At 36.6% G+C, this 13,034-nt stretch overlaps 1 protein-coding gene across 1 annotated transcript in view; it reads left to right on the forward strand.

Annotated features, from left to right (window-relative positions):
* LOC145992263 (L-serine dehydratase/L-threonine deaminase-like) overlaps nucleotides 1-13,034 on the forward strand; it is a 27,917-nt gene continuing 14,883 nt past the window's right edge. The window contains exons 1-2 of the mRNA XM_083128635.1: nucleotides 1-207; nucleotides 7,482-7,664. Coding sequence (XP_082984761.1) covers nucleotides 7,485-7,664 — 180 coding nt within the window. The 5' untranslated portion in view covers nucleotides 1-207; nucleotides 7,482-7,484. The remainder of the gene's footprint in view (nucleotides 208-7,481; nucleotides 7,665-13,034) is intronic.

A 13,034-nucleotide genomic window follows, 5' to 3' on the forward strand; every position in this document is an offset into this window, starting at 1 on the left:
CCTAAGTACGGGAAAACCTTGACCTACCCACATGGCTAAAAACTACTGTGTCGTTCCGTTTGCCTTTGTGCTTAAAATCCAGTTCATTCTAATGGAAATCTTATGTAATCTCCCTTATCTATTCACGGGTCACAAGGGACCAAGGAAACCACAGTTGTGAAGTGGCCAGAGCGACCTTCTGTGAGAACGGCTACTCCACAGAGAGAGGTAAGAATTCGCGTTATGCGCCACTGTGTGCTAGGTTAAATGTATCATTTTAGGAGTAAATTTGAATTTAAGTGGATTTTAATAATCTCTGATTCGGTTTCTGCGTTTTCGGGTAATCACATTTACAATGAATACTCCTACCTTAACCCCCGCCCCAAATATTGGTTTGCTTTGCTTTTTGTTGAAAATGGAACAACAGGAATATGATGACTGTACGATAAGGTTAACGAGGAAGATGAAGAGAGTATTGAAGAAAACAACAAGTGGGTGTTAGAGCGTGGTGGGGTTTGTAATCCCATGTCTTTGACCCAGATTTTCTAAACAAAGAAAATAACGTCCGATACACACACAAAAAGGAAAAATACAGCATTAACTGCTGAAAAAAGAAGCCACAACCCGCCTTACGAATTTTCAGAGCATGCCATAGATAACGATACACAAGATGAAAATAACAAATTGTGAAGTGAGTGGACACACTGATACTTTTAAGGGGTGGAATTGAAGTGCAGGTCTTTCGCAAGGATCTTCATTTCATTTCATAATAAAAATACCAGGGACGTAGCTAGGTTGATCAGTTGGGGGAGGGGGAAATATCAGAATTTTCTCTATCAAACCATTAAGAAAATCAGGGACGTCGTTAGGTGGGGCCCCGGGGAGGCACTGCCCCTCAGAAACGTTCACGTGGCTCCGGCAAACTGTTCTACATTTGCTGAGAATTTTACTTTCATGACAAATATTGCAAAATAGTTTTCCAGTATTTTTTTCTTTCAGTTAGAAACACTGTTCTTAATTTGAGTTGCACGAACCCAAAACCACATTTCTTTCTCGTTTTCCTGGTTCTAGCTATAGTGGATGTCAGTGTAGGAACCTAGAACTTCGTTGTTTCTCGGGATTTTGAGGGAGCGGTCTTTCCACCCCTAGCAGTCGCAGGTCAACAACAGGCAGGGTTGGGCGTTGAGTGTTGCCGTTGCGTCCAAACAATGTTTTGAGCTTGAGTAGATTGAAGAACGACCCGCTTGTGCAGCGGTAAACTACATATATGCAAACAGTTACAACTGGTCCCGAATCAGAGCGCAATACACGCTAAATAAGTATAATGGTGGCAGGATGCCTCATATCTCCGGGTAAGTAGTATTATTCGCACCAAATATCTATTCTACTATTGAAACAGTCTAAAACACGCAACGTGTTAAAAGTAATTATCTTCACAAACTGTACGATTTTTCGAGTCGCATATTTTTCTCGATATCGTGAAGACCGATTTTGAGAATCATCCTTAACGATGCCTCCCCGATTGCGCGGTGATAGCGTTGTTGCCTTGTAATCGAGGGGTCCCGGGTTCGATACATGGGTGGAGGTACACAGTGGTCCGGATCTTACTTTAAACTGTAGGTCCAGTTTCGATTAGCCTTACTGTGCATAAAGTGGACTTAAAAACACCAACTTAACTCAACTCCTTAACAAACATTTCGAAGAATCGAAAATTTAAACAAGAACAAGTAAATACATTTTTGTAATTTTGAAGTAAATTATTATTATTATTATTATTATTTTGGGTATTTTGGTTCGTATGATTTGAGTTGATGATTTAAGTTCACTTTATGCACAGTAAGGCTAATCGGGACTGGACCTACAGTTTAAAGTGGGATCCGAACCACTTGTGCCTCCATCGGGAACCCAGGACCCCTTGATTGCAAGTCGACGATGCTACCACTGCGCCATCGGGGAGGCCCTTGGTTCGTATGAATCTGCCTCACACAGTAAGCTTATTTTGTCAAGTATTGAGTCAAGTAAAATAACAAACCCTTGCAATAAGTCACTGCAAAGACATGTAAGGTTGCACATATATTTAAGAATCTGTAAATAAATAATAACCTGTAGTTTGACGGTCCTGGAAGGGCCTTGGTCTATCTCCCGACTGCAAGTCCCTCCCACAATCCTACCTAGAGGTGTGGAGATCTTTAACCAGTAATGGGGTGACGTGGGGTCAGCACGTCGAACCCCCAACCATTATAGGGGATATCCGTAAAGAATAATTATATTCTTGTGGTAAGGAGTCATTGTCATTTAACAAACTTAATTGATTTAATCCATCAGCATTATTTAAAATGTACTGCCATACTGAACTTACCAACTTGACGAAGGCACATTGATTGCTAAATGAGGCATTTTCCTTGTGTTGCAAAGTTGGTTCAGTTTTTGGAGTATTGCAATGTTCAATGTTTTACACAGTCTGTTCGAAGAATTTTGAGAATATTGATGTTTTGTCAAAGGGACCATCCCCGAATAAATATCTGGATGTTTTACAGGTTTCATCGTATTTAAGAAGGTAGTTTTTCTGGTGCAACTTTCCTCTGTACTGTACAACATGTCTTTTGCCACTCAAGCTGCAAGGACCTTGGCAGAAAGAAACTCTGATTGGCACCATGTTGACAGAACTCAAAGCGCTCGGATCCTACGGTGACACACTTTAGTTGAACACAACGGATCCATTGGTAGAAAATGCAGTGATTTTATGAGCCGTGCCTTTCTGGGAAGTAGGGGACCTTTTGAAAACACATTTTCCCTTCATGCACACCAGGGGGCCTAAGCCAGGTCATCCCTTCCCACAAAATCTTCTCTTCATCTGGCTCTGGTTATCGGCCACGCCGAAACGTACTGCAGGTAGCTAGGACATTCTGGGTTAATTACTTTATGGTTCAGCATGGACATAGGCTTTTCAAATTGCAAGGGACAAAATTCTACTGTTTGTCCCTTTTCTGGCGGGAGATGAATGACAAAGATGTCGCGGTTCCTTCATGTTCCCACACTCAACCCTTGTGCTCATAACCTGCAATGAAGGGAAAGGCTATAATAAGCCTTTGTAATGTACATACTTTATATCCTTTCTTGGTAACTTTCCACACATTTTCAAGAAACATTGCTTCTTTTTGCCCTACTGTGTTGACTGGTCGACAATTGATGACTATCAGCTAGTTTGAAGAACAGTTTGATCCAAGTGGTTTCATAGCTAGCTTCTGTAAACGTGCTTGAGATCTCATTTTCATGCATTGCGAGTGAAATTTCGATTGATTTGGTTCATTTTACTTTGCTCTTATGCCACATTTGGCTAATTGCGAAGATGGGGATGAGTGATGATATGATTAAATTGATCAATGGACACAACAAACACCCATGCCCAGTCCAGAATTCGAACCCAGCACACGTGGCATCGTAACACGATGTGCTAACCACTCCACCATGGGGTAGGCGAAGTAAAATTTCGAGTGTGAAGCTGCCAGCTCGTTTTCCTCTTGAAAAAATTGAAGTAGGATCGACTGATCGACCAAATGTCCAACACATTGACTTTCTAAATTGGTGTCCAACTACCACACAGGAGACCGGGTTTGACTCCCAGGGCGGTTGATCTCACATGTGATGAAGAATAACTCATATTTCAATTAAGGAAGGAAACGAGGTATGTAGTCAACTTTATATAGTAGTGTGCATGCTTTAGAAATAATACGTTTCAAAATTCTGCATATTTTGTGATTTTTCTTAATTTAGCCTCCACCAGGGTTGTCAAAGGTCCATCTACCCATAACTTCTATGGGTTCTATTGGGTTCCGTTGCAGGACCGGAACCTTTCTTCTTGCACAATTTAAATTCGGTCCTAGTAGTGTATTGTTACATTAAAAAAAGGTTACTGGATCATATTTAAATTGATCCGGAAAATATTCCTGCACCAAATTTTAATTGATCCTATAAAAAAGGTTCTTGGACAGTGTTTAAATTCAGCCGGGAAACAAGGTTCCTGGACCGTTTTTAATTTTACTGAAAAAAAAAAGAGCTCCTGCACCGTATTTAAATTCATACGGAAAAAAGGTTCCTGGACCGAATTAAGGTCTACAACCCATTTACACTTGCTGATTTTCTTCCCTGATGTGAAATGAATTTATTTACAATACCTGGACCATTAACAATCCTGAAATTGTTAAAGATTAGGGAATGCATACATTCTAATTTGTTCTATAGGATTCCGTTATAGGACCGGAACCTTTTCTCTCGCACAATCTAAATTCGTACCAAGTTGCAAATTGTTTAATTTCAATACGGAACTTTGACCCCATTTAAACTGATCCGGAAAAAAATGTTCGTTGACCCTACTTAAATTCTTCAGGAAATAATGTTCCTGGACTGAAATTAAATTCAACTCGAAAAAAAATCATGGACCGAATTCAAAACGTTACTGATGAAGAGGTTCCTTACGGTCCAGAACCCATTTACACTTGCTAATTTTCTCTCCTGGATGGGAATTCAATTTATTTAAAATTCCTGGACTTTTAACAACCCTGGCCTCCACCCACGAATGCAGACGCTGTGCGTGCTGCTTAGGTGAGAAAGTTGACTAGACATACAAATAAAATTTATCCAAAGTTATATAGTGAATAATAGTTACTTACATAATAATATCATGAAATATGGAGAGCCAAATTACTTATCAAGCATTTTTTGTTATTTGCCAATCCTAGTGGGAGCAAAAATCTTTTACCCTTGCCGGTGAACTCGGTCCCTGCAAATTCAAGATGGCATTTTCTAATTTTCATTTCTATTTGGGACGACAACTCTGTGGTGGAGTGGTTAGCAGGTTACGCTACGAAGCAGAATGTCCCATGTTCGAATCCCGGCCTGAGAATGTGTCTTCTTTGTGATGGTCCTTTCATCAAGTTAATCTCAACTCATTCTCATCTTCACGATTAGCCAAAAAGTGTCAGAAAAGTGAAGTAAAATGAACCAAGTCAATCAATAATTTCTATTTTGTTATTTTATGCCGCTTTTCTACCTCTTGGGTTAAATGCGACGATGAGATTGAATGATGATCCGAAGGAATAGCGATGCGAGACATGATGCAACCACACCGGTCCAAGGTCCGAACCTTGGACCTCTGGTTTCGTAGTGCGTAATGCTCATGCTTCGGGAGTGGAATCCTTTGAATGAAAAACTATAAAAGTAGGGTGAAAAAAAAAAACATTGTACTGTGCAAAAAAAGCCATATTTAGGTCCTCTAAAGAAAACTACAGTTATTCAGTAAAATTAATTTTGAAGGACAAAACCTCCTAAGTGTTTTTCCATTCGGTGACGTGTGGTCATCACATCGAGTCCCATCTAGTTTTGAGAGTGGAATTCGCTTACATATTGATTTCAAGTAACTTCTCAATTGTCCTCACTATGTTAGGCCATCACAGAAATTTTGGAGTTTCTACCAGGGATCGAACCTTGAAAGACTAGAGTGCGATAATTTGAGCACGTGGGAATTTTGTTGTTTCTATTGCCATCATATTTTCAGTTTTGGACACGCAAAGAAGATTACTTTTAAGAAACTAGATGTGTGCATAAAATTTCATATATATCGTCATCATTCTCCAATGTGTACAGTACGACGCCACAAAAGACTCGTGCATATCCCATAGAATTGTGGTTAAGGGTGTCACCTTGCACTAAAGGCCACCGTATTCAATTCTGGTATAAACAATATACATGGGATGCCTATCTTGAACTCATTACACAAACATTTCATTTTCGCACCGTTGTCATACTTGTACGTACACCACCAGCACCTTTTATATCTAAACCCACGGAAGAGGGTTTTCTCTACTTCTCAATTTTCTTCGAGCAAATTTACAAATCTAAGGAGTAAAGACTAATCACATTGTTCTTGGTGTCTCAAAAATCTGACATAAGAGAAAATACATGGATTTTTAAAGACTGTCTAGATGCCATTAAGTTAATAAGTTCATTATGCATTTAGATTCCCGAATAATGGCTGTGGATTTCACGAGTCTATATCCGTAAATTTTTGGGGGCTACAGGAGAAAATAATGTTCTCTTCCAACAAGATTTTATATATATATATATATATACACACACACACATATACTGTACATATACCTTATGTAGGCCTATATGGTATATTAATAGTTTGTTAGTTTTTAATGGTTTGATAGAAAAAAATCTTCAAGTTTTGGGCCCCCTGAACTGATCAACCTAGCTACGTCCCTGAAGAAAATTAACATCATTGTTTATCTACAGGGATTACGCTTTTAACATGGAGGTATCCAATCTTTTCTCATGGGACATAAATTTGTAGCTCAACAATTTCACAATCATGGTGCTGAAATCAAATATATTACAATCATGGTTCTAACATGGGAGGTAAATTATCTGTAGTTCCAACAATTATATTAAAATTACGCTTTTTAACATGGAGGTATTCAATCTTTTCCCATGGGAGGTAAACCTGTAGTCAGGCCTGTACCCAGCACTTTTTTGAAAGGGGGGGGGGGGGGTCAAGCGCGAAACTTTGTTATATATATATATTATATATATATCATAAATGTAGCAAATTAACTTGTTTATAACTTGCAAATTAATTCCATTAACGACCCGTTCAAAATGTCAAGAAATTAGAAGATAGGTGAAAAATGTTTCTAATAAGTGTTACATATTATTTAATTATTGCTTTTTATTAAAAATGATAATTAATTTTCATACTTTTATTGTGTTATGTTTTTATAATGGTGTAAATCTATTGTCTCTCGAAATGAAATATTTCCTTATCAGAGTTGCAGTGCAACCTTGAAACTACATTCTTGCAGATAAACTGGTCTCTGTGATTGTCTGTTAATCCATTTAATTTTATCACACTTCATATTATTAACTGACAATAGTCAAAGTGGCAGAAAAGTGATCTAAAATATACCAAATATAACAACATCAGAGGAGCGCAGAATGAGGTATCCAGCTTTATGTCTTGAAAATCAAGTTTTTAAATTGTCCTATTCGATATCCACACCTTGAAAATGCTGAGTAAAAATGTAAATAGTAGAGTCCACAGTTTTTCCAGATTTAACCTCAAAAGAGAAATTGAGATGATAACAGTTTGTCAAAGTGTATATTAGATTATTAATATAATTTAAGTTTTTCTTGGAGAAACCTTGGTGTCATGAAATATTGATATACAGTCCAATACAATAATGCAAATGTCTTTTCAGTCTCATTTAAATGGATTTCTGCCATACTGATGTTTAAAATTTCATTGTATAATACTTCAATAAACATAAATTGATTTGATTTTTAACATACCTTGCGTGATTTATCTTCTTTTAACCTTGTATGTTCCATCTTCATGAACAGGCATCCACGTCACAAATAACAGTTAGGATATTATGTTTGCAATCTTTTAGGATATTATGTTTGCAATCTTTTATTCATTCTGTTTTCTTCTCTCTTTGTAGAGCATGGCAACATCTGGCACGATGGATCCTAGTTCAGACATTGGAAATTTCCACGTTGTCACTCCTTTAATACACAGCAGAACACTCTCAAAGGTGGCAAACACTGATGTGTTCTTGAAATTAGACAACCTGCAACCAACAGCCTCTTACAAATTGCGAGGGATGGGTAGAAGTTGCCAAAAGGTAGGTATGAAGATTCAAAAAAAGTTAAAAATGAATTGTGAAATGTGTAATTCAACTGAAAATTAGAATTGGGAACTTTAGGTTTCCTCAATGTTCCAACATACACCACAACAGAAGAGCTATATATTTGTAAGAATCCCTCTAAAAATATAAGGAAAACAACTTCCAAACACTCAATGGTTCATTGGTTTACTCTGCTGCTAGAAAAATTACATATTAAAAGCATAAGTAGTCGGCAATTATCCTGTTTCTTGTTATATCTATTTTATTATCAACATTTCCTTTTCCCTGAAGTATGTTTGGAAAGGTTCTTTAAGAGGGAGGTGGAGTTTGGCGAAGGTCGCCGTGAAAAGTGCTTAAATTTAACATGGGCTTTTTTGCATTTTGTTGAATATAATGTTTTAGGACAAAAATTTGCCGGAAAACACGCAGTAGATGTGAACTTACTTTATGAAACTTTGAGTACATGACACATTTATGCAATTTCAGTTCGATAAATGTGCACAAATTCCATTATTTTTTTTCAATTTCCCATAAGGAAATACGTAAATAAGCACAGAATGGTTATAGGATTTATGGGTAGCACCAACGAAAATGGCCATTATGATGCATACTAACGTAATGCTCAATCCTTCTATGACTAAGCTAGGGAGGGCTTTTCTTTCAAAAGTCACTTGCACAGCCCAAAATGATTGTTTAAAAATGTCATGTATTATCGACGGCGAAAGATACGGCCAGTGTTGCCACAATCTGTAAGCACCATTTCCCTTTCCAAGGGGTAAAATTTCCCTTTTTCGCCCATTTTTTCCCTTCATCTAAAGTATTATTATTATTATTATTATTAATAATAATAATAATAATAATAATAATAATAATAATAATTAAATATTATCGTTGACCCATGTTCGTATGTATGTATAAAATGTTAATCAATTTAACTTGTAAATGCTTCGACGCCAGGAGTACCGGGTTCGATTACCGGTCTGGGCATGGCTGTTTGTGAGTGTCCATTCATAAATTTCATCATATCAATACTCATCACCATCTTTGCAATCAGCCAAAAGTGGCAGAAAAGCGAAGTAAAATAAACCAAATCAATAAACAATAACTTGTAAATGTTTTTTGGAAGATTTAGATTTTATTTCTAAACCAAGCTAATTTTTTTGTTTTGAGATGAAACCTAAAACTATGTTATAGTTGGCAACTGAAGATTTTCATCAGTAAAAAGCAAAATAAACAAACAGAGATTGGATTTAGGGAAGAAGAAAATTAAAAATGTTCTACACAAAATGCTGTTCTAGTAAGACGCACATATGAAGAGTGTGTGGAAAATCACTTTTTTGCTTCCCCATAAAAATGTTAAGTTCGGCGCATGAATATACGCGTTTTATCAAAAAAGATATATAGTACATACCTGATCAAATGTTCTATTCTGGTAAATTTCACATATTAGGTGGAAACTTCTAAAAGACAGCAAGTTTTTTATTAAAATTTAATCCATTGTTGGTCACTTCTTGCCACCCTGCACGGAATTTTTAAACTTGTTTCCCCGGTGTTTTTTCATCTTCCGTTCTCCACGACGTTTTCTAATATATTCTGGAGTTTCAGATAGTTTCCTTTGCTTCCCTTGTTCTCCCGTCGTCCAAGACGGGCATAGCCTTCCACCAAACACTCGCACACGACGAATAACCCACACAGTGTCCATTTGAAGTAAAGATAGGTTTGCGACAAAGATTACTTTATGGTTTGCACGTGTAGTGTTTGAGGCAAAATTCAGAGAACCGGGGAAAGCTTAAATAAACAATACCCTCGGACTCCCACTCCCATAAGGGTGAATGGCCAAAGACCTCCGGCCCCAAACGGTAGCCAGATGTGTGTCAACCCAAATTCCACCCTTCCTCTCAGAACAAAGTATACGACAAAATAAAAAAAATAATAAGTTCTCATTTTCAAAACTGGAATCTTTTATAATGTTTAATACAATTAACGTTTAGTCTGTCTTAAAATTTCCCTGAAAATTCGCTATTTTTCATCGAATTTCCCTTTTCCCTTAAAATTAGCTCCAAATTTCCCTTCAAAAAGGGAAATTTCCCTTCATGTGGCAACACTGGATACGGCCACTTCAGCCGAATTTCATTCATGATAGTTCGCCACTTGGCCACTAGATGTGTCTGTTCGAAAATTGCCCCAGGCTGACGGGAGGGCTAGTTCGCGTGGGTGTTTTAATTCTCTGCACAGCTGGGTTCCGTCCCCTCGTCAGAAGGTCCCGTAGCTGTCACAGCTTGATTTATTGCCTCTTTCCCACGCAAAAAACCAAGAAAGCAGGAAGGCCATGAGTTTGTGTATGTTTGAGTGTAGAGAAGCAGAGCATATTTACCGTGAATTGCAACCAGTGACACAGTAACTTTATCTCGACCCCTACCGCGAAGGACGTATTTAGGGGGTCCAGGTGTCCCAACCTCCCCCCGAAAGACTTACCAAGTACAAAAATTAAATAATGAAAATAATGAGATTATAAAATAACTTCAATTAAGTAATGAAAATAAGGTTGTTGTTTAATCGCAAATTGTTTATTTCCGCAAGAATATTGGAAAGCAATACGATTTTGAATGACAGTACCAAAGAAGATTTATGCAAGAATTATTACTACTTATAATAATATGCTAACAAAATATTACCAGGAATTTTACTTTCGTCAACTGGATCTAACATCATTTTTTCATACTCAATAAATATTATATTCTTTATCTATTTGACATTAATTTCCTTGCCAGGGCAGTTTCTATTTATTTACAAATTTTGCCGACCTTAACTACACGTAAGCTAGATAATGAATACGTGATGTTATACTCAGTAGCGTACGCAGGATTTCGTCAAGGGGGGGGGGGTTATTTCTAAAACTTTATCCAAGTTCACATTACCTTTGATTTATTATACTTTAATTAAATAATAATAATCCCAATTAATTAATAATACTTATAATTAATTAATTAGCTGAATTACTACTAATAATACTACTAATACCACTACTACTATTATATAGTAGAGATCTACATAAATATACTATTTATGAAAACAATAGAAAGAAATTACTTTCTAATCATTCAATGTTTATCAAATCCTGGGAGCATTTTTTTGTTTTTGTTTTTGTTTTTTGTCTGGTCAACGAGGTGAGACATTTTAAGGGTGAAGAAAATCTATAAAACAAGAACATATATTAAAATAAATTGAAATAATTAAAGTATGGAACTCATCCAAGAAGCTGCGGTGGTCTGGTCGGTAGAGCATCTGACAATCACGCGGGAGATCCGGATTCGATTCCCGAAATTGGTTGGAATTTTTCCGGCTTCTTCTCCGCATAAATGTCCCCGATAATTCACATCTGGATTGTCTCACTGTTCTTACCAACAAAACATTTTCCAATAGTTAAGCTTATTGTCGTTTGAATAATTGTCTAGTCAACAAGGAGACATTTTACAGAGAGACATTCAAACGTGCTGCGGTAAATAATACAATGGGAAGGCAGACTGGTGACTGTATTCTTGTCCCCCTAGCCTTTGTCTATACATTAGCATCTAACAACGAACCAAGAACTTTCTTTAGTTAATTCTCATTGTTCACTCAAAAAAAATACATGTTCGTTGAACACTTGCGTACGTAGAGGCATGGCCGATGGTTAGAGATGGTTACTTTTGGTAAATAAAAAAGCAAAATTTCAGTATAAAAACAGAGTCAATTTCGGGTTCAAAAGCTGTAAATAAAATGAAATTTCGCTGTTATAGCGGTGAAAAAGCGGTATATAAAATTACATTTTGGTTTTAAAAATGTGAATATAATCCCATTGATTTAAAAACTGCACTATTACACAAAATAAACATATCCCTTCTAATCATGGGCGTCCGGAAGGGGGGGCAAGGGGGGGCCGTGGCCCCCCCTGGAAAATGAAAGTCAACCAAAAATTATGTATTTCACACATATAATTTCATTTTAGCCACAATAATATGTGTTAATTATTGCATGAACATCATAAATTCAAATTTAAGCAATGTTTTTTTTAGGGAACAACCCTTTTTTGGAGAAAATGTGCCTTGTTTGCCCCCCCGGAAAAAAATACCTTCCTTGCCCCTCCCTGGAAAAAATCCTGCGGACGTCCATGCTTCTAATAGCACATTAAATCATTACCAGAATATTAAGTTTATTCCTGTATAGAGGAGTCCATTTTTGCTTTTCAAATATTTACAGCAAAATTAATCAATTTTCTGTGAATTGCATAACACACAGGATACTTCAGACTTCAGAAAGTGTCGCGTAAGGATATAAACGGTAAATTTCGTGTTTAAGAGTCTATTTCGCATTTTGCAGTTCATTTCGCATCATTTCGAGACAAAACAGGGTAGGAAAATGCACCTCACACCTTTCAGAAACCTTAAAAATTAACATTGCAATGTGTTATTTCAAATTTCGTTTTCTTTTTGTCAAAAACGAAATATGCATGCCTCTACCGATGATATTACAGCCCCTACCAAAATTTTGAGAAAATCACAATTTTCAAATAAAAATCCGTTAAGAACTTTAAAAAATCAAAATGTGTAAATACGACACCTCTTTTAAAGTGAGTTCCGATTACCATTTTTGTCTTTGAATACAATTTTAATAGACTGAAATGCTCCAAAAATACGAATTATTTTATTATGCATCCTGCCCTCCAAAACGAAGCCATGTGTTATCCACATTTACTATTCCAGCCCCTCCCCCCCAAAAAAAAACTGCGTACGCCAGAGTATTGAACATTGTTGCAACTGAAATACAAAACATTTTATTTCTCTTTTAAATCATAGTTACCCTCATATTTCACTTTCAAGAACTTGTGCTTATTTTCAAGGCATCACTCTGAAAGACACGTGTGCTAGGAATGCTGTGCTTTTCTCCATGCTACATCGAAATAATAATTCAAATTATTATTATTATTACTAGTGGTAGTAGTAGTAGTAGTAGTAGATGTAGTAATAGTAATAGTATTGTCCCAGATATTTGACTGTGGTAAATTGGCCATTTAAAATTTTTTCCACAGCATTTTTCATATTATTTCACAAGCTCAAGGGGGGGGTTTAAACCCCGTAACCCCCCCCCTTGCGTACGCCACTGGTTATACTGCACTGTTGTTATACCGCCTTCTTACCTATTCATGTAATAAAAATATATTAATTAATTTAATATAATTATACTTATTTTAATTTAACATTATTAATATTATTATTTTGAGACATTACGTTAGGACGCCCCTCCGAAATATATATCTAGATACGTGCCTCGTGTTCAATTTGAATAAAATGTAGAAAAGGCGGGGAGGGTGGTAGTGCTTCCTCTTTT

Source organism: Lepisma saccharinum, chromosome 9, assembly GCF_977018435.1.
Source record: "Lepisma saccharinum chromosome 9, izLepSacc3.1, whole genome shotgun sequence".
NCBI classification, from domain to species: Eukaryota; Metazoa; Arthropoda; class Insecta; order Zygentoma; family Lepismatidae; genus Lepisma; species Lepisma saccharinum.